At 59.0% G+C, this 24,354-nt stretch overlaps 1 protein-coding gene across 2 annotated transcripts in view; it reads left to right on the top strand.

The window, feature by feature from the left end:
• The first annotated feature begins 780 nt into the window (after positions 1–780).
• KIAA1671 (KIAA1671 ortholog) overlaps positions 781–24,354 on the top strand; it is a 41,058-nt gene continuing 17,484 nt past the window's right edge. The window contains exons 1-6 of one of the 2 annotated variants that reach the window (XM_077308895.1): positions 781–874; positions 11,551–11,690; positions 12,291–13,983; positions 14,907–15,000; positions 16,755–19,670; positions 19,956–20,081. In XM_077308895.1, the coding sequence (XP_077165010.1) occupies positions 12,338–13,983; positions 14,907–15,000; positions 16,755–19,670; positions 19,956–20,081 (4,782 nt within the window). In that variant the 5' untranslated portion in view covers positions 781–874; positions 11,551–11,690; positions 12,291–12,337. Of the gene's footprint in view, positions 875–9,086; positions 9,182–11,550; positions 11,691–12,290; positions 13,984–14,906; positions 15,001–16,754; positions 19,671–19,955; positions 20,082–24,354 lie in introns of those variants that run through there. The other variant, XM_077308896.1, reaches the window with a different exon arrangement.

Genomic DNA, 24,354 nt, shown 5'->3' with positions numbered 1-24,354 from the left:
CTTGAGAGGGAGGTAAATGGAGGGCAATGCAGGCATTCCTTCTCTGAACATCAGGTGTTTATCTGTGCTTGGTGGCTGGAGGCGGCCTCTCTCCTCTGTCCTCCCTGCCCCACCCTGGGCCAACAGGCAGCAAACCAACATCAGCACCGGGTGCTCAGCGCTTCTGAAAGCCGCAGGGAGCTCGGCAGAGCGGCCACGGTCCCTAGTTCTGCAAGCGTGTTGCTGTATCGTCTGCAAGCGCCACCGTCCGAGTCAGCCCAAAACAGGCCGCGTGTCATCCCTCGGCAAAGTCTTGCGGGGTGGACATTCCCACGTGGCGTTGCTCCGTGGCGGCTTCTGTGGCATCGACGGAGGTCAGAGCGCTGCTCCTCGCGGTGGCCTCAGCGGGACTAAAGAAGACCTCAAGAGGCAAAGCGGCACCGAATCCCGCCACGTGGCCGACGGGCAGGGCATCATGGGAACTGTAGTCCATGGGCAGCCCTGCTAGGGACGCGATCTCTGCAGTCCGGGGGCGCTGCGATCCCGTGGATCCCCCGATCCCGCCTGGAGGCTGGCACCGCGACCAGCTGGAGTAGGCGGGGCTTGAACCGGCTCCGCCGGAGCCGCCAAGCCCCCGCCCGACCACGCCCCCGGGCCCGCCTCTTTGCTGACGTAAGCGGAGGCTCCTCCTGCCCGCCCGCCTCTGGCGCGGTCGCCCTGGCAACAGAGGCGCTTCCCTCCACTCCTGTTCGCCGGCCTGTCAGCGGGTTCGGCTGCACCGGCCCCGCCCCCGGCCCCAGCCCCGCCCCCGGCCCTCAAGCTCGGCTGCGCGGCGGGAGGGGCGCTCCGGGCAGAGGCGTCGCGGGCGCTGGCGGGTCTCCGGCGGAGGACCCAGGTGAGGACTGCGGGGTGGGGGTGGGGGTGGGGGTGGGGGTGGGGCAGGGACCCCTGAATGCCCGGGGCGGGGAGCAGGTAACCAAGGCGCGGAGGGGTCTTCCTGGGGGCGGGGGGGGGAAATGGCGGGGGTGGAACGGGGGCTGAGGCTGGCCTATGGAACGAGACAGGAAACCGATATCCCGGTTGAGTCCTGGGGGTGCCATTGTCTGAGTGTTGCCTTAGCCTGCCACTCCGCCGTTTCCCTCTCGGGTCTGTTCCTGAAGCGCAAGAAAGTGGCTGCTCGGAGGTCGCCCCCTGCGCCCCGGGAGGGCCGGCCTTCCCTGCCACAGGTTCCTCCGCCTTGTGATCCTTGACAAGAGACCCGTGTCTGGGGGGTGGACCCATTGCCCTGCGGGGAGAGCGGAAGGGCAGGGCTGGCCTCTGCTGAGCAGGTGGATGAGCCTCCGACGGAGCGGCTGATGGGGTTAGGTCCGCGGATCATGGTCTGTGGGGCAGCAAAGGTGGCACCTGGGCTCATGGCTAGTCCTGGTGCCGGGAGCCATGTCTGAATTAGATGTTTTATTTATTTATGTTGTATTATTGTTGTATTATCATGTTGTATTATTGTGGGTGATGAAGAGAGGAAGAGCTGGATTTTTGGACCCCACTTTTCACTACCCAAAGGACTCCCAGAGCGTGTTACAAACTCCTTTGCCTTCCTCTCCCACAACAGGCACCCTGTGAGGGAGGGGAGGCTGAGAGAGCTCTGAGAGAACTGGGGCTCGCCCATCAGCCAGCGGACTTCTTGTGGTGGAGTGGGGAATCAAACTCAGCTCTCCAGATAGAGGCCGCTGCTCTTAACGGCTACACCAAGGCGATGGCTGGTTGTGGGCGACAAAAGGTTTGCCTGTGAAGAGAGCAATCGTTATCCCGTAGAGGCTGTGAGTCGCTGATGAGGCAGTGACCTGTTCCGAGCGGAGAGCTGTAGGTGACCCCTTGGGGTGTTCTGCGGGGGCCTCTTGGGGGCCTGACTTGCAGCCAGTTGACGGTTCAGCTGGGCTGGGCTGGGTTGCTGCCTCTGATGGTCCCCCCAGCATCTCAGCCATTTGTTTCCTGGCGGCCTGTGAGGAGGCATTGGGCCGGTTCTTCCCTCCCTCCCTCCCTCCATTCTTGAGACCACAATGTGTGGCGCATGTTGTGGGACTCGTGCGGGGTGTGTGTGTGTGTGTGTGTGTGAGGCCACGTGAGCCTCCAGGGAAATGTCTCCGGAGCAAGAGCTGGGGCTGGGAGCCTTCAGGGATCAGCCAGGTCTGCGGCTGAGGAGGGTAGCAGCATCTGCGCGTGGGGATGGAGAGTGTCCAAATGACAGGGGGTGGGGTGGTCTGAATTGGTTCATCAGCCAGTCCTCCAAACGTGACTCTGGAGTTGATGTAACCTTTGCTGGGTGAACGTCACAATAGTATTTCAGCCTCTTGCTGTTGCAGCGTTATCCGCTTCCCCTGGAGCCTCTGGCAGTGTGGCTAAGGGCTCTCTGCCGGCCTCACGTGAGGCTCTGGCTTGCTGAGACATCTGTCTTTTGAGGGGAGGTCAGCTTTCCTTCACTGGGGAGGGGGGGGGTCCCTCAGGCCTGCAATCCTACAGAAAGATAAATCCAGTCCAACCCCCTTGAAGCCAGTGGAGTTAAAGTGGAGCAACTCTGCCTAGGCTTGCACGGTCGCCTACCTGATGTTCATTTCATCAGGTTGCGCCAGTGGATGTCCAGGTGTTACCTGCTTGGCTGACTGTGCAGGAGCCAGCTGGGTTAGCAGCTGACCCTGGGTGCTGGACGTGGCCATGAGTGACCCGCTTTCAGGCCCCCTTGGGCCCCAGATGCCAAACGCCTTCTTATGAGGTTGGGGGAGCCTCTGCTTCCCTTGCAGGGGGTCCCAGTGGAGACCCTCCAGTGGAGGGGGGTGGTAGCAGAAGACCTTTCTCTGCCTGAGGCCGAGCGGTGCAGCGGCCGGGCTGAGTGGTCCGCTTGGAGCCCAGTGGTCCATCCGACTTTGGGCCTGCGTTCCCCTGTCCTCAGACTGAAGTCAGGATCTCCGGAGTGACTCCTCCTTCCGAAGTCTTTGAACGGAGAGGGGGGGGGCCCATGGAGAGGTGATCCTCTCGTGCAGGCTGATTCTGGGTGGGCTAGTCCTTCATGATTCGGGGGGAGGGGGGCTGCTCAGAAGCTCTGTCCTTCTGGCTCCTCTCTGATGTGGTCCAGCCTAGGGCCCCTGGGGCCCAATCCCTCTGGAGAGCTTGGTGCAGGTCAGACGCTGCCGTGGGAGCTTGCTGGGCCCGAAAGGGGATCTCAGCCTCACCAGCCTCGCAGGTGGTTGTGGTGAGGACAAAACGGAGAAGAGGAGGACGCTGGCTGCCCAAATGGTTCATGCCCCAGGCGGGGGACCCCTCCGGTCTGAAGCAGTAGAAGAAAGCGGGAGTCCAGCAGCACCTTGAAGACCCACAAAGTTCAGTTCTGGGTAGAAGCTTTTGTGTGCCCAGAGTACGCACGAGCCCCAAAGCTACCCCAGAATTAACCGTGGTGGGATTGAAAGTGCTGCTGGGCTCGGCTCTGTCCTGTGGCCCCCCTTGAGTGTGTGTGTGTTGTTGTTGTTGGTGGTGTTTGGCAAATGTTCTGAACTGGCAAATGAAACCTCTGCCTCAAGTTTGCACGGCTGGTCTCCGAGTCCCTTAATTGTGTGCTGCATTTGGCTTTCGACGGCGTCTGTGGATCCTGTTGGATGATTTCCTGCCTGCTGTGGAATGAAGGGAATCATTTCCTCTGGAAGGCCGGCAGGTGCTGCATCACATCTGGCTTGCAGGAAGTCTTTGTTCGTGGCAGATGGCCGGGCGCAGGTACTGTGCAGCCTCCAGGTTGTGTGCTTTAGTGTTTGCTTTCTTCCTCCCCCTGCAGCATCTTCCTTCAGAGCAACTTGATGGGGATGCTTCTGAGCATCTTCCTTTGACTGGTATAAATGCCTTGAGGGTAATCTGTTGATTGCAACAATTAGCATTCCGGGACTGCAACATGTGGGAATTGATTGGTCATCAGATGCTTTTCCCCAGTGGCAATTATGAGACAGCTTGGTGGCAAGAGAAAGGGTGGCTGATGTTTTCAGGGTAACTGGGATATTCTTTCAGCTGTCTTGCATGTTCTTCCTCCCCCCCCCCCCCGTCCCAGTATACCCACATGCAGACTGGGCTGGATGGATGTGGACGCATTATCTTCCCACTCTTTGAACCACCCGGGTTGCTTTTGCTCATAAATGTATTATATTTAATAAAAGTCCACTTTTAGCCTGCACTTCCTCCAAAGAGTTCCTTGAGCTCCCCTCCTCCTTTTATCTTCACAATAACCCTGTGAGGTAGGCCGGCTAAGAGAGTGACTGGCCCAGGGTTACCCAGCAGGCCCTATGACGGAGAGGGGATTTGAACCCAGGCTCCCATCTCCTAGTCCATCCCCTGCCCCACTCTGGTTATCTGGACCCCAGGGGCCTTGACTTTCTGCCTCCTTCTGTGTGCATCCAGACGGCCTTGGAAGCAGTCATTTGCTCACACAAGTCGGTGCTCAATTACCCATTAACCTGAATGGCCCAAGATCAGGGCCACAAGGAGAGGCACAGGCACAGGTATGCCCGTTTTTCTGGTCGGACCAGTTGAGGAGTTCACAATGCTGCAGGTGCTGGTAATTTTAGAAAGCATCTCATGGAGGCAAAATGTGTGCCACTAGGGTTCTCCTGCTCTGCGGGCAGCGGCCTGGGTGCTGCCCGTAACTGGGCTGGGGGTGGGGAATTGTCGGCCTCGGTCCGAAGGGTGACCAGAGAACATGTTGCTCTTTAGCCAAGCCCCTCGCGTGGAGTGCTGGGGGGGGGCAGCCTGGGTGTGCCCTGTGATTGTGGCCGCCTTTTCCCCACTGGGATACCTGCACGAGCCTTTGAGTCTTATTTTCCTGGACTCCCTTGGCAAGACGCAGAGGGCAGAACTAGTGCCCCATGATCTGTGCCAGCTGGACAATTGTGAGATTGTCTCCCGTAAAATCCACACCAGCTTCTCTTGAGAGCCAGCGTGGTGTGGTGGTTAAAGAACGGCAGCCTCTCATCTGGAGGGCTGGGTTGGATTCCCCACTCCTCCTCCACAGGCAGCTAGCTGGCTGACCTTGGGACAGTCCCAGTTCTCTCAGAGCTCTCTCAGCCCAGCCCCACCGACCTTGCAGGCTGTCCTTAGCGAGGAGGGTAAGGGTAAACTGCTTTGGCACTCTTTCAGGCAGTGAAAAACGGGGTGGGAAAACGCAGCTCTTCTTCTTCTTCTTCTTCCTCACTGTGACTCCATGAATCAACACCCTCCCAAACACTGTATTGTGCCTTCGGGTTGGGGCTTGGGCTACCCCAACTGGGGCTCTGTCTTCTAGAGCTGTTTTTTTCCCTTCCCATTTTGGATTGCCTCCTCACAGGTTTTTTGAGGTAAGAGATGCTCATTCCTATATTCTTCCCAGGACTAACCAGGGAGGCAAACAGAATAAGATATACAGTTAATATTTAGCACATAATTTTTAGTATACCAGAGTGTCTCTAAGCATGTAGGTTTTTCTCATCCTACCCCTGTTAGGCCTTAGCCAGCCCCTGGGGACGTGCTTATCTGGACCAAATATAGCCCTTCTCGTGGGCTGGCATGACTTATGACCCCGAACAAGACAAACTCCCAAACTCTTTATTAGGGTGAATGGCATCTGGGCTCAATGCTTCCCCTTCCAGCTGCAGGAGATGGGGTGGCTTGGACCCCTCCCTCTGTGGGAGCCCCCTGCAAGCCTTGCCCACTGTCCTGAGTGCGAGCGCCGTGCTTGGTAACGGTGTTGGAGGAGCCACGGATGGCATGCCAGAGAGCCACTGAGTCGTGCATCATGGTTCTGCCACGCAAGGCTGCAGCAGGTGCAGGTGTGTGTCCTTGGGAGCTTCCAGCCTAAAGTGGCTGGCAGTGGGTGTGGTGCAAAGCAGGGATGGGGTGCGGCCTCCGCGGGAAGGCCTTGCTCAAGGCAGGCCCCTGTTCGCCCCCAAGCGTGTGCTGCTGACCAGAAGTTTCCCAGAAAGACTTGAATTGGAAATCTGTCCAGGGCCCCAAGCGGAGCGCGATCTGATTTAGCAGGCTGATTTTGACTCGTCCCAGGAGTCTGGCCGCAGCAGCAGGAAAGAGCTGCTCCCCCTCCAAGGACACGGGGCTCCTAAGGCTGGGCCTTTTCATGACCCTTGGAAAAGCAGCCCGCCCTCTGCTTCTGACTGCGGGCCTAAGCCTCTGGCCCGGGGGCCGCCCCTTCCGTTGGTTCCCTCGGCAGCAACATGTGCTCTTGGCCCGCTGAATCCCTGTGAAATAATGAGGCTTCTGTCCGAGAACAAAGCCCTGCTTAGCGGCCAGTGAATTACGCCGGGTGGACCTAGCCAAGGGTCATGCTGTAGGGGGTGTTGGGCGGGGTGGCGGTGGGGGGTCGGGCTGCGGCGTCTGGGCTTGCAGCTGCAAGATGGGTGTGGATTGTGCTCTTCCCAGTTCCATTCTTGGAGACACGCGAGGATGTTGTGCTGGTTGCATTGTGGCCGGGGTCCTGCTCTGGCACAGCCCCCTGGGAAAGCCCCCTGTGTTTGACCAGGATGGGAAAGCCCTGGTTCTCTGCATCCGCCTGACTTCACCCTGGGTCCCCCTGCCCTCCTCAAGCACTGCCCGGCTTCCTCAGGGTTACTCCAGTCTGTGCCCACCTGGAAGAGTAGCTGGACCACCTGTTTTTCCGACTGGGCTCCCAGTTCTCGCTCCGAAGAGCGGCCCCTGCGTGCAGCGTGCCCTGACCGTCCGTCTCCCCTTGGTCGATGCCAGGGGTTGTGGGCTGTGCTCAGGCTGTGCCGTCCTCCGGCAAGAAGGAGTGAGGCGTGAGCGGAAAGGAGCCGCCCTGTCCCATTGCGCTTCCTCTCTGCGCTTCCTCCTGAGTTCGCTTCTGGGACCACTGAGTCTCCAAGGAGGCTGGCTCTGGTCAGACTGGGAAACTGGCCTCTTCCTTGCTCAGTGCTGGGAGCCCTCAGACGTCACCTGAGCTGTCTGCCCTCGGCCAGGGGGGCCTTTCGAAAAGCCTCACCTGAAAACGTGGGAAGGAAGCCACAGACATTGCCTCACTGGAAGAGGCTGCGGGACTCTTACTCTCTTTTGCTGCCGCCGCAGGCAGCCGACCTCGGCTTCGGAAGGCCGACCCCAGTTAAGAAAAAGGAGAGGCCAGTTTGAAACCAGATCTGATGAGAAGAGTGAGGCCGTCCCTCAGAGTGGGCGAGGGCCCCCGCAGCTGCTAGAGATGCAAAGTAGGATTCATGTGAAGCCCAGCTCAGGATAAGCAGGTACAATCTACGATTGGTTTGCAAAAGTTGTTCCCCACCTGGCTGCCCTCATCCCGACCACCCAAGTGGCTAACTGCTTAAAAACATACGTAATAAAAACGTATCTTAAAAGCCACTAAAGCCAAACACAAACACCCCCCCCCCCCATCTCTGAAAGGATTAAAGCCAACGGCACGCAGGATATTGGGGTGTGCAGAGAGTGAGGTTTCCTGGGCTCCTGTTTCCAGTCGTGAGAGGCAAGCAGTCTGGGCTCTGATCACGAATTCTGCCTCAGCAGGTTCACCCTGGGCGACCCATCGGTCCTTCTAGCCTTCTGGGGATCCTTCTGTGGTTGCCACCAGAGTTGCTGTTCTCAGGCAGGCTGCCTTCAAAGGGAGAATCCCCTGGCTGGCTTAATTGCTGAATTAGAATATCTTGCATTTCCTTTTCTGACTTCCTATTGCATCTGTTTATCCTGCATTAGAGCTTACTATTTTGCATACCTAATAATAGCTCATCCTGCTTTGCATATCTAATAGCCCTCCCGGGTGGCCCTCCCCCACGCTGTCTGATCTCATTGCTGGTCTCCTTCCAGAGGAGCCCTGCCCACAACGCCTGGGCCTGGGGAACGGGCCCTCCCTCCAGGGCACAGGTGGGTGAGCAGGTGAGCGCTTGGCCAGCCTTGAAGAGGCCCTTGGGCACCGGCCTGTCTGGAGTGTGGCCCGCAGTTGATGACCAGGCAGACGTCCGCAGGAGAGGCCAAGAAGGCTGTCGAGAGAGATGCTTTCCGGGGTCAAGGCCTCTGTTGGAGCAAGCCATTCTGACTTGTGCATCGACCCGCCAGAGTTTATGTCCTCGCAGATCTTGCTCTCTCAGGGGCTCCTGGACTTGAATCTCGCGCCTCTGCCTCAGACCGGCCTGGTTCCACAGCGGTGCCTCCTTCTCACTCGGTCTCTGGAGCCCCTTTGCTGCCACCGGCCAGGGAGGCGTGTCCACAAGGGCAGTGGGAGAGAGTAGGTTGGACTAGATGGCCTGTATGGCCCCTTCCAACTCTATGGTTCTATGGATGCCCTTCTGGCTCTCTTTGCCCAGCTCGGAGGAGGTGGCCAAGATCAGAAAGCTCCCAGGATCTGAGGTCCTGTTGCATTTTGCTTTGGGGTCACAGGAACAGCAATGGCCATAGCCAGCTGTGGGAAGCCACAGAACCGCGAGTGTGGGTGAAGATGTGAGCTGTCTTGTTGGGCGTGCGGAGGTGGGAGAAAAGCCGCCCCCCTGTCTGGGTTTCATCATATGAGCCTCAGTTGCCCTTCTCTTATGCCTCGTTAAAGAGCAAAAGCGGTACGTGTGACACTGCAGGTGTCTCAAGCGCAGGCAACCAGAGTCTGCAGAGTCCATTCAAGAAGAACCTGGAGTCAAAATGGGCCCAAACTCCGTCCCTTTTGTAGTAGCAGCAGAACCGGTGTCTGGCTGGGCCACTTTTCTCTCTAGGGAATAAATAACTTGCCCTCCTCAGGCCTCAGCTTTGCTTCCTGTTTTGTGGATTCCCTTTCCCAGTGACGCCGCAGACGGCTCCTGCTTCCTCTCCCCCTGCCTTGCCACCTGGTTGCCACCTGCTTGGGGCCTTCACTCAGTAGCCGGCGGCTCCTTTCCCCTAGGGTTTATCCAGGCCCTCCCAAAGGGTCACGGGAAGAGAAGAGACCCCTTGAATTTGCAGCGTCTGTTTCTTGGGCAGTGTCCGGCTCCCTCCATCTCATCTGCTTCACAGTTTCCAGCAGCCTCACTTGGATTCCTTTCCTGGGAAGGGAGCGGGGCTTTTAATGGCTTTGTAATGTTTAACCCAAGGAATCTCTTCACCTTCAGGAGGGCCGGCCCTTTGGCGTGGCTGGGACTTTGTATTGGGATGAGCCACGCCACACGCAGGAGCAGGCAGGCTGCGAAGCATTAGCTGTTTCACCGTGAGTTAAAATAAATTCCTATAGAAGGTGGACACCTCTCTCCTCCCCCTCCTCTGTTGGCAGCGGCAGGGGCTGCTCCTCCTCCTCCTCCTCCAAAGTAGCCCAGTTTCACACCGATATTCATTGGGTGGCCCTCTGGGTGGGCACGGGAGGAAGGGTTTTCGTGTGTCAGCTGGATTTCACTTCCATTCCGTGAGGCTCATTTTCAGATTGTGGCCTCTGGAACAGCACATGGAGCTGAAGGAGTATTTCAAGCGCCGCAGGGTAGTCCTTGCTGCAGGAGCCTGAATGAGGAGGCGCCCGGGACTTCCCTGTCCTTGTGGACTGTGGTCTTCTCATTCCTCACTCTCTGATTTTCTGTCCTCGGAATCTGTCGGCAGTTAAAACACCCCGTCTCTCTTTCAGCCTTGCACGGGAAGGTGCGCGTACAGGTGGTCCTGGTGGCGGCAGAGTTTGGAAACTCGTTTCCAGGCAGGGCACGTGATCGGGAGAGAGCGCAAAGCTCCACCTACCTCTGGCCCCTCTCTGTGTTGTGCTGTGAGGGATGGGCCCCAGGGATGCGTGTGCGTCTCCGCAATTTATTGTGCCTGGCAAGGGCCTGGCAGTGGTGCCCCCAGAACCGCCTGCCTGGTGGGGAGATTTGGCTGAGCAGATTGTTCTGCTCTGCAGAAGGTGTCCCCCTTTTAAAAGGAGCAGAAGGAATCAGGGCAGGGAATCAGCGGCACGCAGCCGTTGCCAGGGGTCCCGGGGGGGGGAGAGCCTTCGGAATAGTTTCTGGCTGACCCCAGGTCCCGGCTGCCTTGCTTGGGACAAAGGGCAGAGGTCAGAGGGCGTGCCCTCCTGTCCGCACCACCCGTGGCCCATTGTGCTCTCGCCTTCAGCTTGCGCAGAAGATGTGCTGGGAGAGGTTAAGAGCAAGCATTGTCCTGAGAGACGTAGTGTGGGTGAAAAGCCAAATGGAAAACACGAAAAGGGAGCTCCTCGGTGAGGCAAGAGGAAGAAGGGGGAAGAGTGTCCCGCCAGAGCGGTTCTCCTCCTTGGCCATCCTTTCTGCCTTGGGGGCTTCGGCCCTGGACAGGAAAACGTGAGCCCCTGCCCTGACCCAACCAGGAAGGACAGGCTCGAAAAATCATTTACCTTTATTATGTGGCAGAGAACAAAGTTCTCTTGATGGAAACAACCAGTAGGACGCAGGGTGTGCGCTCTTTGTGTGTGTGTGTGTGTGTGTGTGTGTGTTTTAAGGTACACACCGGAGTGGGAGGCTTTGGGGCTTTGGCTGACAAAGGAGGATTTGGGAGAGGCTGCAGGGCGCAGGGCGGCATTGAGGGCGTGCAGAGGAAGCGGCTGTTCCTTGCACGGACAGCAGCCGGTGTCTCTAGGAAGTGCCTGTATGCACTGAGTGCTATCTGGAAGGAACATTTCCACGGTGATGCTTGGGAACTGAGGTGCCCCTGGTTTTCCGAGGACAGCGGGCAGCCTTTGAACACTTCCGCTTTGCGCTGCAAGTCCCGCGAGGGGCTTTGTGTGGCTTCGTGTCTCGCTGAGTCTTTGGGCAGAATCTGCAGCAGACTTTTTGGGGAGCGTGGGCCCTGCTTTGGCACGAGGCCTTTGTGGGGTCTCCTCGCCTCCGTGGCCCTGGATGGAAGCCCCGCCGACGTACTGGCATTTCCGCCAGAAAATGGGATTTACCAGCACAAAGCAAGTGGCCGTGATCAAGATTAGGGAGCACAAAGCCCAGCTCACAACGGGGGATTGAGAACATTCCAAGCCGTCAGCAGACTTCACGACCGGCGTCTTGGAGTTATCCAGCGAACGCTTTGACAGGCCGTGCATTAAAGACCAGTGTTTCTCTTGCTGAAGTTGAATTTCAGAGTTCAGTGTGGTAGTTGTTTCAGCGTATAAATAGGAGGTCTTCCCATGTGGGGAGAACAAATGTGCTGGGTGTCATCCCCACTCTCACATGGGACCTGCCCGCACCCTGGCGTACTCTGTTCTCTGCATGTGTCGCCCTTTTATACATGCACTCCTGCACAGGAATAAAAGTTGAATGATTTCTTGCATTTAAGGGAGGGATGTGGCCCAGAAGCCCTCCTTCCTGCTGTCCTCAAAGACCGTGTTTCCCGGCGGCTGCCCAGGTCGCTCCCTGGGTGGTGGTGGCAGATGCCGCCCCTCCCTCCTCGCCCTGCTGGGCTGCATGTGCTTCCTGCCGCCACCCGGGCTGCCCCGTGCCCTTGAGAGGGCAGCAGAATCCCAAGGAGAAGGCAGGCCAGGGGGTGGAGTGGCGCGCTTGGGCTCTCAGTCATGCAAGCCACTCTGCGTGTGCTCAGCACCTCCCTTGGTCTCTGAAGGGTGCTCTGTTTTATTCACAGGTGACTCAGAGAGCAGCTGTTCCTTCTTGATCCGTCCTGTGTGGGGAGGATGTGTGGGGGGGACCCCCTGTGGAATGGCCTCTGACGCAGCGGCAGGGCACTGAAAGGACCGTGAACTACGTTGCCAAGTCCCCATGCAGGTAATGTCTGACGAAGCTGTTCCCTTCCCCGTTTGCCTTTAAACAGCCCCGTGTCTCAGTGAAGTGGGTCCTGGGAATCCAGTGGAAGCAGGTTTTAGATTTAAAGAGGTCTTGGAGAGCAACTTGGCTGGGACTCTGGGAGCCGGGCTGCCCAAGACGAGGAGGCAGCGTTCCCCACCCGGGGCCCTGGGCAGCAGAGAGGCAGCAAAAGCAGAGGGCTGTTAACCCCTTGACCACCCTCTCTGTTGGGCCTGACTCCTGTTTGTGGACTGACCCCTGTCAGTTGCCTGCTCCATTCTGAGGGCTTTGGGGGGAAACATTTATTGGCTGCCTTTCTCCAGGTGGCTTCCAGCACAGGTAAGACACAGAAGATGAAATGCCTCCTGGTGAGTGGGTCTCAATGTGAGCACAGGGTCCATGGCGTCAGCTGAAAGGGCTGCTGGCCGTTGTGGGGTGAAGGCAGCCATGCCGTTGCCCTCCGCACCCCGTAACAGGCGCACTCCTGGCTTGTGCGGAGGAAGCCGGCTGGCACGGGAACAGGTTCTGTGCAACCATGATGTTGTGCTCCGTAACTAAAGTTTGATTTTGCTGTTTTGCTAGCATCTCCTCCTCCTCCATGGGATCATCTGACCTCCGTTGGCTGCTTCATGGGAGCGATGGCCACGCAAGTAGAAGTTGGCTCCGCCCTCCCTCTCTTGACCCCGCGAAGCGAGCGCCCAAGCGACGGGCAGCCGCCGCCCCCCTTTGCCAGCCCGCTCTCTGAACTGGGCCACCAGCCTGGCGAGCTCCCCAGTCCTTTGTCTCTGCTGGATCTGGAAGAGAGAAGCAGACTCGGAGGTGCTTTGAGACCAGCCACCATGCCTCCCGTGGTTTCCAGGCCACGCCTGACTCCCAGACCGTTTTCGCGGGAGAAGTCTGCCGATACTTTTTCGGCAGTGAAGCCCCCCTTCCACACATTCAGGCCCAGTAACGTTGCCCCCAACCCGCCTGTGTTTGCCAAAACCCTTGAAGATGTGGCAGTGCCTAAGGGGTCAACGGGAAGCGTCCCCCCATTGGTAGATCAAGCATGGATTGAAGACAAAAGCCCCAGCCAGCTAGTGGCCAACGTGCCCTTCGATCCCAGTCCCCAGGCAAATACGGTCATCCTTTTTGAAACGGGGGCGTCCGAGAAGGGCAGGATGAAGGCCACCCCAGAGAAGGGCCACCTTGGTCCACCCCCAGTGTGGAGCCCTTCTCAAGCCGCAGAGGCCAAGTCAGAGACGTCCCGCAGAGCAGGAGGTGCCCAGAGGCAGCCGGCGCTTTCCTCCGAAACCGGAACCATCTCCTGGAATCCGTGCCCGTCTCTGGAAAAGGGCGACAACTTGGCGGGTGCTTCTGAGGAGGCGGGCAAAGCGATGGAAAGGGAGCCCAGCGCTGGCGCCAGCCCACCTTGGGAGCTGCAGCTGAGGCCCAAACAGAGGCCAGTGTCCGCCATCTTCCTGGAATCATTAAAGGATCAAAAGCAGTGCTGCTTAGAGGTTTCGGAGGAAAAGTCTGTTCCGGAGAAGATCTGGGCTAGAAAGCCGAGGCCCCTGTCCATGGATCTTACGGCAAAATTTGAGAGCAGAGACCTTTCTGTGGAGTGGCAGTCTTGTTCAGCCGAGAGCAAGGAGAAGACTCGGAGTGCCGAACCCACCAAGCAGGTTTCCGTCAGACCACCCGGAAGGTGGACAAAGAGCGAAGCCGGGTCTTTGGGTAGAGCTGATCTGCCCAAGTCTGGTTTGAAAAGTCACGGCCCATTTGCTGACTTGGCTAGCATTCTGAATCCAAGGCCCTTCCCCAGCGAGGAGGCCCCTTCGTGCCAGAGTGCTCAGAAAGACTCTCCCCATGCCTCAGCCGGGGCCCGAAAATGCCTCTGGGAGCCCCGGCTCCACAGGCAGGACGAACTGCAGGCCAGCGAGATGGAGGCCGAGACCAGGCCAGAAGAAGTCCTGGAGCCATCCCGCGTCCAAGGCAGGGCGGCGTTAAGTCCAAAGGAGCCATGTGCAGCCAGACAGAACTGTCTGTCTGATCCAGACGCTGAGGACCAGAGTTTGAGAGGGGTTGAGAAACCCACAAATGGGCTGGACAGATCCGCAAACGGTGCAATTTCAGGGAATGTTGAACCTCAGCCGGAAAGCCCCGGGGAAGAAAGCAGGACTCTGAATGTTCAGCAGAGAATCAAAGAACTCACTGCAGAAAGCACAGAGGCCAGGCCGGGAAGTCTCCCCCAGTCGTTCCGGTCCCGACCACTTTCTGCAGACTTGACAAAACTGTGAGTTGTGGGAAAGCTTGACACAAACCTTCCATCTGAACAGTTCTTCATTAGCTTTTCTTCTTGAGGTTTTTCTTCATTAGGTTTTCTCTGGTTTAATTAAGATACTCGAAGAAGTGTGCTTGCATGCAGATCTTATACCCAGAATAAAACTTGCTGGGTTTTAAAGGTGCCCCTGGGCTCAGATGTTGTCCAGCCCAGCATGGCTACCTGCCTGAATCTAAGGGAGTCTGAGTGCTGTAAACAAAGGACTCCCGGGGAGGGGACAGGACAGGATGATTATAGATTTCAAAGATGTTTCTCCCCAGAATCCCCTTCATTATAATTTTAAAGACATTATCTGTAATATACAACGGCCCTTAATTCTTTTGGGAGACTTTTACAGTCAACATGATTTTTGCGGCCACACTATTAGTTTTATCGTTTCCACACATTCAGTGTTCCATAGTTTGCCATTTCTGCAGGCTCGCTGCTGGGGATGGGCACGGACTGGAAAATTCTGTCTCGGTTTGGGGTGTTCTCAAGCCCTGAACCCCGATGACCTGAAACGACGGGTCCCATTTTGACTGGCCTGTTTCGCTTCTCCCACTCAGAAGCAGGGGGGCGGGGAGCAAAATGGCGTGCAGAAAGGGCTTCTGGGAGCCAAACTGCCTGCAGGCTCTGGGGGTGGGTGGGTGGGGGGCACATGTTCCCCTCCCCACTCAGGCCCGGTTCCTGGGGGGCTTCTGCTCCAAGGTGCTGTGAAGCAGTCCAGGAAGGCTTTTGGAGCTGCAGGAGACGGATGGTGGGATCCAAATCCTATGAGAAGCCTGAGGTTTTGGAAGGGTGCGTGGTAAAGTGCCCGGAGCCTGCACTGTCCTGGGGGGGGGCTGTGAAGCTCTCTGCAGAGCTCAAGAGGGATTGTATGTTTCTTTGCTTGGCAGGTTTTCAAGCTCCATCGCTGCGGCTGAAGAGAAGTCGGAGAAAGCGGCCGAGTTTAGCAGGAGGCCACAAAACAGGACGCAGGAGGATGAAGAGGTGAGGCAGTCCGGTGGAGTTTGGCTCTTTTGACCATCCTGTTTCGGTGTCATTTGGGGTTCTGCTTACCTGCGTGGCTGTTCAAGAACTGGGTCTGCTGCAGTTTAAGAACAACTTAATCCTAATACGCTTAGCTGGCTAATTCCTTTGCTGAACTAGCCAGTGCAGGGAGACGGTATGCAGGCCCTGTGGTTACTCAGGACATGTGTTTTAATCGTAAAAGAATAAAACCTCTCAGTTAAATGGTGTCCTAAATATATGTTCTGTCCCGACACACCTCCCATGGCTTCCTCTTGCTTGTTCCAGCCAGTATGCCTGTGCTTAATTCTCCCCAGACACAGCCTAGGCTGGAGGCTGCAGGGAGAACTGAAAGATGATTTTATTCAGTTTGCAGGATCATTTGATTTGTAAGGTTGTCTCAATAGGGAAATAAAGGGCTCGGGGGGAGGCATGCATTCATGAAGGTGGAGACGCACCATAGCCTCGGGGAGTTGAAGAAGGGGGTCCTGCCTCTTGAAAACTCACCCCCTGAAACGCTCGTTGGTACCCCCAGACTTGCATCTGGCCCTGGGTGGAGGCTCTGTTTTGCGTGCAGGAAGCCCCACTCTGCAGCAGCATTTTGAGGGGTAAAGATCAGGGAGCAGGTGATGGGAAGCCCCTCCAGACACAAGGCACGAGGCTGCCTTGGACAGAATCAGAGCCTGGCTGTGTTGAGGTCGGCATCGCCTGCTCAGACAGGCAGCTTCTCTCCAGGGTCGCAGAGGTCTCAGCTTTTGCCATCCCTTTTAACTGGCGATGCTGCCGGGGATTGGACCGGGCACATTCTGTGTGCCAGCCCCCTGTGCCACAGCCCCTCCCTTTCTTGGCCCAAGGCTGTGGAGAGCAGGTGCCTGTCAGAGGAGGGACGAGTAACCTGGGTGGACCAGTGCTCTAACTCAGCAGCAGTCAGAGTCATGTGCTCAGGTGTCCTTCAGTCACACTATGGAGAACAATCGCAAGCAGTCTGGGTGGGAATGTTAATGCCATTTAAGAAGCCCGGGTTGCTTATGGGGAGCACAACAGAAATAGGTGCACTGTTTGCTTTCTTGTAAAACAAATTATTTTATTACATCATTTGCCCCGTATGACCTTTGACATACGGATGAAGCGCAGAAGCACGAATGTCTTAGCAAAGCTGCAAGTGCTGCTTAGTTTTTGCCCTCTGGGAAAGTGGAAAGAACAGAGGCTATACATAGAAGCTGTAAGTGCTGTAAAAAACCGAAGGTTTATTGTTTGGCCTTGGAAGAAGCAGCGGCCGCAGCGTTGGGGAGTCTGCCTGCAGGCCTGGGGAGGGAGACGGGGCCCTGGCCCCCTTCTTTATTTGGGCCTTTCTGCCCTGCTTTCCTCTCCAAGGGGCAGCCGGCACCATCACTTGAACCCTGTGGAGACCAAGAGACTGCAGAATCGCTCTTCTTAAGGGAACACCCTTCTGTGTCGGCTGACGCCGCTTCTGACCTGACCTGACCGGGGGGGGGGGCTTGTTGCCTGGTGCTGCGGAAGTGCAGCCGCCTGTGCAGAGACCCGTGCCTTGGTCCACGGGGGATGGGCACGAGCCGGGAGCCCTCCGGGATGCCCCAGGGGACCTCGCCCTGCCAGGGCTGAGCCTGCAGTTGTGCCATCCATTCTCTGTATTGTCCTGCCCTCCCTGGGGGCATCGCGAGGGCCGTCTCTCAAACTCTTTATGACAAGCTGGGCTGTTTTTTCCTTGGTTTCAGATGAAGGCGAACCCGCCACTGCTTGGGACAGACGCCGGAGGAGCCCATGCTGGAGGAGTGCTGGGGAGGCCACAGCAGCCTGTGCAAACGGTGCGCGTGCAGAGAGATGGTGGCTTTGCCCGAGAGAGGCATGGTGGCGCTTTCCGGGGGGACAGCCCTGCTCCAGTTGCAGGACACGACGCGAATACAAGTTCCGCACTCCATTCTGAGAAAGCATGTCTGAAAACCGTCAGAGCAACCATGTTTGAGCATCATGTGCAGAGGCACAAGGTTGCTGCTGAGCCCCTTGGAGCTGAGCCCCCCTCCCGGCAGGCGAGAGAGCTTTCTGGGAGCCGTCGGGAACTGTGGCTGGGGAAAGCAGCAGCAGAGTCCAAAGTGTCCTCCGAGGAAGCAACCCGCAGAGAGCTTGCCGTACCCGGGAAAGCCAGCTCGGTCAGTACAGGTGCCCCCTGGAAGCCACCCCCCAGCGTGGACAGGTGTGAGAGCCCCACTCGGAAGCATGCTGAGGACTCACTCGTGTGCCAGCGGATAGAGCCACGGTACGAAATTCTCCAGACGGTTGGCAAGAGGGCTCAGAGTGAAGCCGTAGCCATCGTCTGCGAGGACAAAGCTGTAACTCTGCGGAGCAGACGGTCCCTGAAGGAGAGGAGGGGGCCCTCCGAGTGGCCCGGGCCTGCTTCCTGGTCACATAGCCTTGATCTTCAGCATGGCTGCTGCAAAGAGGACGGCTCGGTTTCCGAAATGCAGGACGGGGGGGGACCCCCCGCAACGGAGACCTTGCAAGCCTTTCCCCCCTCCCTTGGCCCACGTGCTTTCAGTGATCAAGTGCAAGAGCTGGACAAGAATCAGACCGGACCGAAGCACGGAGCTGCCAAGACGACAGGCAGAGAGGCAGGTACAACCGGTGACAGAGGAGAACTGGAGAAGGAGAAGAGCAGAAGGAAGGCCGGAGCTTCCAAGGGGCCAAAGCACTTACCGGAGACGCTTGGAGCTGGCCGGACGGATGGTTGTGACGCTGGAGTTCCTGGCGGTCAGGGCGCCGTCTCGGACCGTCCCAGCGAGCCAGAGTGGCGTCCTTTGGGCAGTGGGAGTAGCCAGTGGCAGCCGCTCGGTAGCAAAGTTCCCCACCCGAGGGCAGACCTGAGAACCTGCGAGCAGGAGGCATCCGACGAAGGATCTGGGCCCCGGAAACACCCACCTGGACCCAGGGCACCAGAATCGCTCGATGCTGCGAGTCACAGGCCTGAAGGTCACCCGGTGCTGCCGCTGCAGCGCTCGGAGGCAGAAGAGCAGGCCAAGGGAAGCAGCCGTCGGGCCACTGCTGGGAAGGCGGCCGAAAGATGGCGACGGAAAACGCTGCCTCACAACATCCGGTTTGAGGAGGCGGGGGCCCTGGCGGAAGAGGGCGCGAAAGCGCTGGTTCGAAGAGACTCCCTGCCGTTTCACGAGGGCTCGATGGCGAAGAAAACCCAAAAAGCCAGAGGCCCCGTGGACCTGGAGGAGGGGGTTTCAGGCTCCCCCAGCAGTCCGGAGGGCCCCTGGAAGGATCCGCCCCCTCCTTCGAAACCCAAGGTCACCTATTTTGCGGTCACGTACCAGATCCCGAATGAGGCTGAAGGTCCCTCTGGCCCAGAAGTGGCTCACAGGAGCGGAAGGTTTTCCTTGCCAGGGGGAGACACGCGGCTTGCCTCTAATGCAGGGGCCCCCAGCAGAGCCCGTCCATCATCCGAGGCTCCAGTGTCTTTGGACAGGCACTTTGGCAAGAACTGCGAGGAGGCCGGGGAAGGAGATGCATCTGCTGTGGGGAAGAAAGGGGCATTACGATCTCCGGTGAGCCAGGGGGGAGCCAGGCAAGCCGAGCGGGCTAAAGACAGAGTCCCGGGCACTGATCCTCCCCTTCACTCCCGCGCGGCTTCAGCTCGGAGGCATTTCCACCAAGGTGGTGACCATTCAGGTCAAACGAAGCCCAGCGACTCCAGCTATGGTGTCTCCAGGGAGGAGGCCACTGACAGGCACAGGTCGAAGGTCCTTGACATCGATGCGTTGATGGCCGAGTATGAAGGGGACGCTCTGAAGGCCTCCGTCATCCGGGACCGGAGGGGGAGTGCAGGCGGCAGCTGGTTTCCTTGGGAGAAGGGGAGAAGCTCCTCGGAGAGAACTGCTTTCAGCTCCGGCTGGAGAGATCCGCAAGCGCCGGGTGATCCCCCTAGGAGTCCCAGGCAAGGCAGGGACTTCTCTGGCAGGGAGGCCTGCAGGGCTGAGACGCCAGGCGGGAGGCAGAGAGAGAGGCCGGACAGCCGGCTTGGGGACTTCAGCCCCCCGCTCTGGGAAAGGCCCCCTGCTCAGGGCTCCCAGCACCAAGAGGCCACCAGCACCAAGAAGAAAACATTCATCCTGGACGAGGAGCCGGGAGCCGGCCTGCTGCCACCGTCCCGAGGCAGGCAAGGCGGAGGGTGCGGGATGCCGGTTCCCGATCCACTCCTCTGTTTGGGCTTGAAAGCGGAGGCAGGCTCTGCTTCTCAGCCCTCCTTGGCCCCGGCCGGCAGCGACCCACAGAAGGGCCCGTGCCCAAAGCAGCAGGCGGCAGGGCGGCCTCCGGAGGGCGATGGCGGCCTGAGCAAGAGGAGAAGCGGTGTCGCCCAGAGCCCACGGAAGAGCAGCTCTTTGGCAGCGCAGAGCCAAGCGGAGTGGGGTGCCCCTGCCTTGGCTGACGTCTCGCCAGGCTTGAAACGTCCCTCCTCTGAAAAGACTCTCCAGGCCAAAGCGAAGGGCGGCTTCCCGGGGGGCCCCGAGGCGACGGAGAGGCGGGACCAGCACAAATGGCGCCAGAGTTACCCGGCGGAACAGGCAGAGAAGACCCGGGAAAGCCGGCGGAGCTCCTCCCAGCCGCGCCCCCCACTCTGCCGAGAGAAGCAGGTGCGTTCGGGGGAAGAGCTGGGTTTCGGGGGGGACAAGCCAGTGGGGTGGGGGCAGGGCAACAATAGAGCCCCCTTCCAGTCCCCCCCTCCCTCCGTCCCTCCCCTGGGCCTGTCAAGAGGTGCCCACCCTCCTTCCGGGGGCAGCTGCACGTGCTGCTTGGGTGGGGCTGCAAGACTCCCTGCTCTGCCACTCCTCACGAGCGTCCCAAGGACCGGGGGGTTGTGGGCACGGGGTTGGCTCCGGTGCATCTTCCCTCTTGTCCTAACCGAACCTTTCCCCTAGGACCCTGAAAAGGAGCCGGGCAGGCGGGACCCCGAGAGCCAGGGAGCCAGAGGGTCTCCAGGCCCGGCCTTCCAGCAGAGAAGTCGCAGTTTGTACAAGGGCCGGAGAGGGGACCGCTGGCTGACGGTAGGCCCCTGCTCTGATCGCTTGCCGCTCGGCCGCTCTGTGCCTCGGGATGCTGCCTGGAGGGCCCCTCCGGGTGGGGGCAGCGTGAGCAGAACCCTTGGCCTGAGCTGGGCTTGTGGGGGGGGGTGGGGGGGGGCTGGCCGCGAGGACTGGTCGGGGCTGGCCGTGGTGGGGCTGTCAGCCAGGCCCCTTCTGAGTCTGTGGTGGGAGGGGAAAGGAAAGGAGGGTGTCAGCCTCTCGGAGCTCCTGGGTCTGGTGGGGGCAGGACCCCTCCCTCCTTCCCAAGCTTCCCAGAGGCCAGGAAGACCCTCCCCAGGGGGGTGGCTTGTCATGACTGAATGCAAGGGAGGGCCTTCAGCAGCCGTGACCCACTCTTCTCCGGCAGGGCGGGGGATGGAGCCTTCTCCGTCTGGGCCTTAGTGGGCCAGGTTCCCTGGGAACTCTGCGCTTCATGCGCCTCATGCTTCCACACTGCAGCCCCACCGCAGCAAGGCCTTGCCTGACATGACACCTGAAGGAAGACATAGTTTTGTGTAAACTTGGTCTTGGGTGTGCAACATGGCTACGCTTGTTTAGAGATAACAATTGTGATCTAGCTGGTGCTTTGTGCAGAGCTCTTTCGGGGGTGGCCTGCTGTGTTTGCTTGATTGACAGTATAGGCGGGCCCTTGCTCCTTTGGGGACCAGGCCCACCAGGGATTCCAAAGCCACAAGGGGCAGTTTTGAACCAGGGCCGGTGGTCCTTTTTGCAGGGGGGGGGAGGGAGGGGGGACTCAGTGGCCAAAGGGCCCGGGTGCCATCCCTGGCAGCAGGTCCAGTCAAAGAAGCATCCGACCAGAGGAGCATATGGACCCAAGAAGCTGCCTTGTACTGAAAGGGCCCCTCAGAGGTCCGCTGCTGTCCGGGGTCTGGAGATGCCGGGGCCTGAACCGGCCAGCAGAGGCTCTCCCACGGAGCCACAGGCCTCCCTCTGCCAGAGACCCTGTAGAGGTGCTGCAGCCGGAGTAGGCCGGGAGACCCCAGGGGGTCTGGCTCCAGGGGAAGCAGCCCCTTGTGTGCCTTTGGCCCTCGCTGGCCCCTGGGTGTCCTGGTCTGCAGCGCTGCCAACTCCTGCCCACAGGACTTTAGCCCAGTCTGTTGACACCGCGGAGAATCCCGGCAGCCCCGCCCTGCGGCTCCTTGGACGCCTGGTCACGTCACTTGATAGCAGGCCAAGCAGCCTGTTCTCTCCTCCCCCCCCCCCCCCCCCGGCTGTGGAGAAGGATCACAGAGCTGCTGATAAATAATTTGTAGGCTTCCCTGCCCTGCTGCTTCCTGCTTCACAAAGTGCCAAGGAGAGCTCGAGGGGAGGGGGGTCGGGAGAAGGAGCCCATGCTGTTGAATTGTCCCCCCCCCCTCACATTTAGTACTGAGCCTGTTGACCTGGTGGGGGTGCGGCAGCAGCAGGGGAAATGGGGTCAGGCAGCCACAAGGAGCTCGGCTGCCTTGGGTCAGCACTGTGCTCTTCTGATCTGTCCGGTCTGGTGACCGCAGAGGGTAACTTGCTTCCTGGCCGCCCCCCAACACCTTCGGTTAGTGGAAATTTGTGCACCAGTTTGGTCACGGAAGGAGCGGGGAGTCACATGACCTCCGGGCTGCTCGGATGGAAGCTCCCCCCCCCCCCCTGAAGCCGCCGGCCGGCCTGCCGTGAGCCGCGCATTTCATCCCTGTTGCCTTTTGTCTCGGTGGTCTTGCTCACTTGCGCCTCTCCCCTGGAGAGCAGAGCCGGCCGAGGCCAGGAGGGGGCCGTTCCCGCCCCTCCCGCTTTGGGCATGGAATATTATTACTGCCCCAACTTGCTGAAGCCGCTGGGATGGCTGTGGGTGAGTAGGATGTGTCCCGCCTCCTTCTCGCGCGGGTTTGTTGTGGCCGCTTTCCTGGAAGTGCGTCCGTGAAGAAAGGGAGTGCGTTTCTGCCAAGCGTCTTCGGGCCGTGAGGTGGGGCTGGGAGCAGGGCTCATTGGGGGGGGGGGGGGATAATGAAAATAGCCGCTCTTCTTTAAACTAACCAACCAGCCCTACTGCGGAGGCCTATCTTGTGGCATTGCTGGGTGCCGAGGGGGCCTCCAAGGATCAGGGAGCGGTCTCAGCCCTGCATGCGCACGCCCAGCGTTGTGGCCTCGTGCCTCAGCAGCTTCCGCGCATGCAAGCAGTTCTGCCTGGCTGCCGTGGGTGTGTCCCAGGCCTGCCTGCCTGACCACCCAGTGTGTGTGTGCATGGGAGCTCAGGCCTTGAAGAGGACGTTGCGGGCCTGAAGGGTGCCCTGGGCTCGTGGGCCTTCTGCAGGAGCTGCCTACGCAGTCGGTTGCTCTCCTAGCCCTCCTGGCATAGCTGGCTTGGAGCGGCTTACACCATCGTCATAAAGACAAATGCAATAAGCTTATTTATAAACAGTTACAAACTTTAAACTCATCAGCTGTATGGGCAGACCCCGGTTCTCCCCGTGGGCTCCTGCCGCAGGTCCCGGGCTTGCGGTTGGCCCCTCCAAGGCCTGGGGGAGGGAGGGGAGTTCTGGTGGGGGCCCTCAGCTGCAGGCTCCTGTGGGGGGTGGGGAAGCCCAGGGAGAAATTTGGAGAGTCGCTGCTGTCCTCAGTGTGGCCTGAGCGTGTCTGTGCTGCTGCTTGAGCGGGGGACTTCCTTTTCTCTGAACCAAGAGTCTGTGGTGGGGAACGAGTGCAATCCGGATGCAAAGCTGCCCCCCCCCCCAGTCTGCAATGTCCTACTGTGGTTTGCCCACCAGAGGGCGCCATAGCACCACTTGCCGGGCGGCTTCTGTTGCCGGTTGGTTCCTGGGGCAGGATTCAGGGGGGCTGAGCCCGCCTCGCTGGAAGGGCTGCCAGGGTAAGCCGATCCGGCCCCGCCGCAACAAGGACGCCTTTCTTTGGAGGATCCATTGGGGCCTAGTTAAGCACTCCGCTTCCTCTCTGGGCCCTCTTGCTCTGTGAAGCGGGGGCAAAGGTCAGCTGCTGGGCTTCAGTCTGCCCATGGGGGCTGCCCCACTTCTTCCAGAGATGCTTTTCGGCTTCAGTGCTTTGAAGTGTGCCATGGTGAGGTTGTTTGGGGGCTGGGGGGGGGGTGTTCAGGCAGTGTGTGGTTTGGGTGTTATCTTTTAATGTCCTTTTATAATCTATTTTATCAAACAGTCCTTCCCTGCAGCTGGAAGTTGGATATAATTTTTAAAAGATCAGCGGGTGACCTGCTGTGACTTCGGTCCAGTCGAAACGGCTCGCGGGAAGCCCCTGAAAAAGGATTCTCTGCTCGCCCTCCGGTCTGACTTGGCGATGGGCCAGGCAGGTGGGCTCGTGTTTGGGGGCCAAAAGACCCTCTTCCCATAGACCAGAGAAGGCCAAACGGTGGCTCTGCATGTGTGCATGGACTACAATTACCATCAGCCCCTGCGAAGGTGCTCAGTTGACAGGGCCTCTTGGTAATTGTAGTTCCTGGGCCTCTGGAGAGCCACCGTTTGGCCACCCCTGCCGTGGACTCATCTTGTGGCTTCAGGAAAGGCCAGGGGGTTACAGCAAAGTGAGCAGACTGTTCAACGGCCGTTCAGGTCAGAGTGGTTATAGCGGTTGGTGTTTTCTGTACGGCTCCGTTCGAAGCGTTCCAAATCCAGCCTGTTCTTGGGTTCTGGGTTCTGTGCTATGAGCAGCAAGTTATAACTTTGCAAGCTACAAACGTCGATTGCAAACTAAGGGAGGGCAGGACAGAAATGTAGCAAGCAAGCAAGCAAATAAACAAATAAACAAAGCTGGCTGAAAAGATAGAAGACTGAGTAAACTGGGAACGGGATTGAAACCGGCACTTGGGTTCTGGGCCTGGTTCACGTGGCCTGGGGCAAAACCACTCAGCTGTGGGGAAGCCCCCCTTCTCTGCCTGCTCACGTGAGCCTCCTTCTGGGGTGCTCGTGTGAGCGGGCCTGTCCAGATGGCGGAAGTCTTGCCGCACGACAAGGGTCCAGGAGATGGGCAGGAGTGGGGCGTGGGGGCAGGGCCTTGGACCCAGCCGGAGAATCTGGCCCTTACCTGGCTGAGCCCTTTGCCTGCCTGCCTGCCTCCCTGGTGGGGGTGGAAACAGGAGCAGAGTGTTTGGCCACAGGGGCCACAGGGTTTTGGACGGGGGATCCTCCCCGGGAAGAGCAGGCTGGCGTGAACTTCTGCCCTCCTGGGCTCCGGTTTCCTGGGCACCTGCTGATTTCCGCTGTGTGCCTAGATCTGTGCCGTTCGGGTCTGCCCG

Source organism: Paroedura picta, chromosome 13 (assembly GCF_049243985.1).
Source record: "Paroedura picta isolate Pp20150507F chromosome 13, Ppicta_v3.0, whole genome shotgun sequence".
Lineage (NCBI taxonomy): Eukaryota > Metazoa > Chordata > Lepidosauria > Squamata > Gekkonidae > Paroedura > Paroedura picta.
This window is presented reverse-complemented; position numbering and strand designations above follow the sequence as displayed.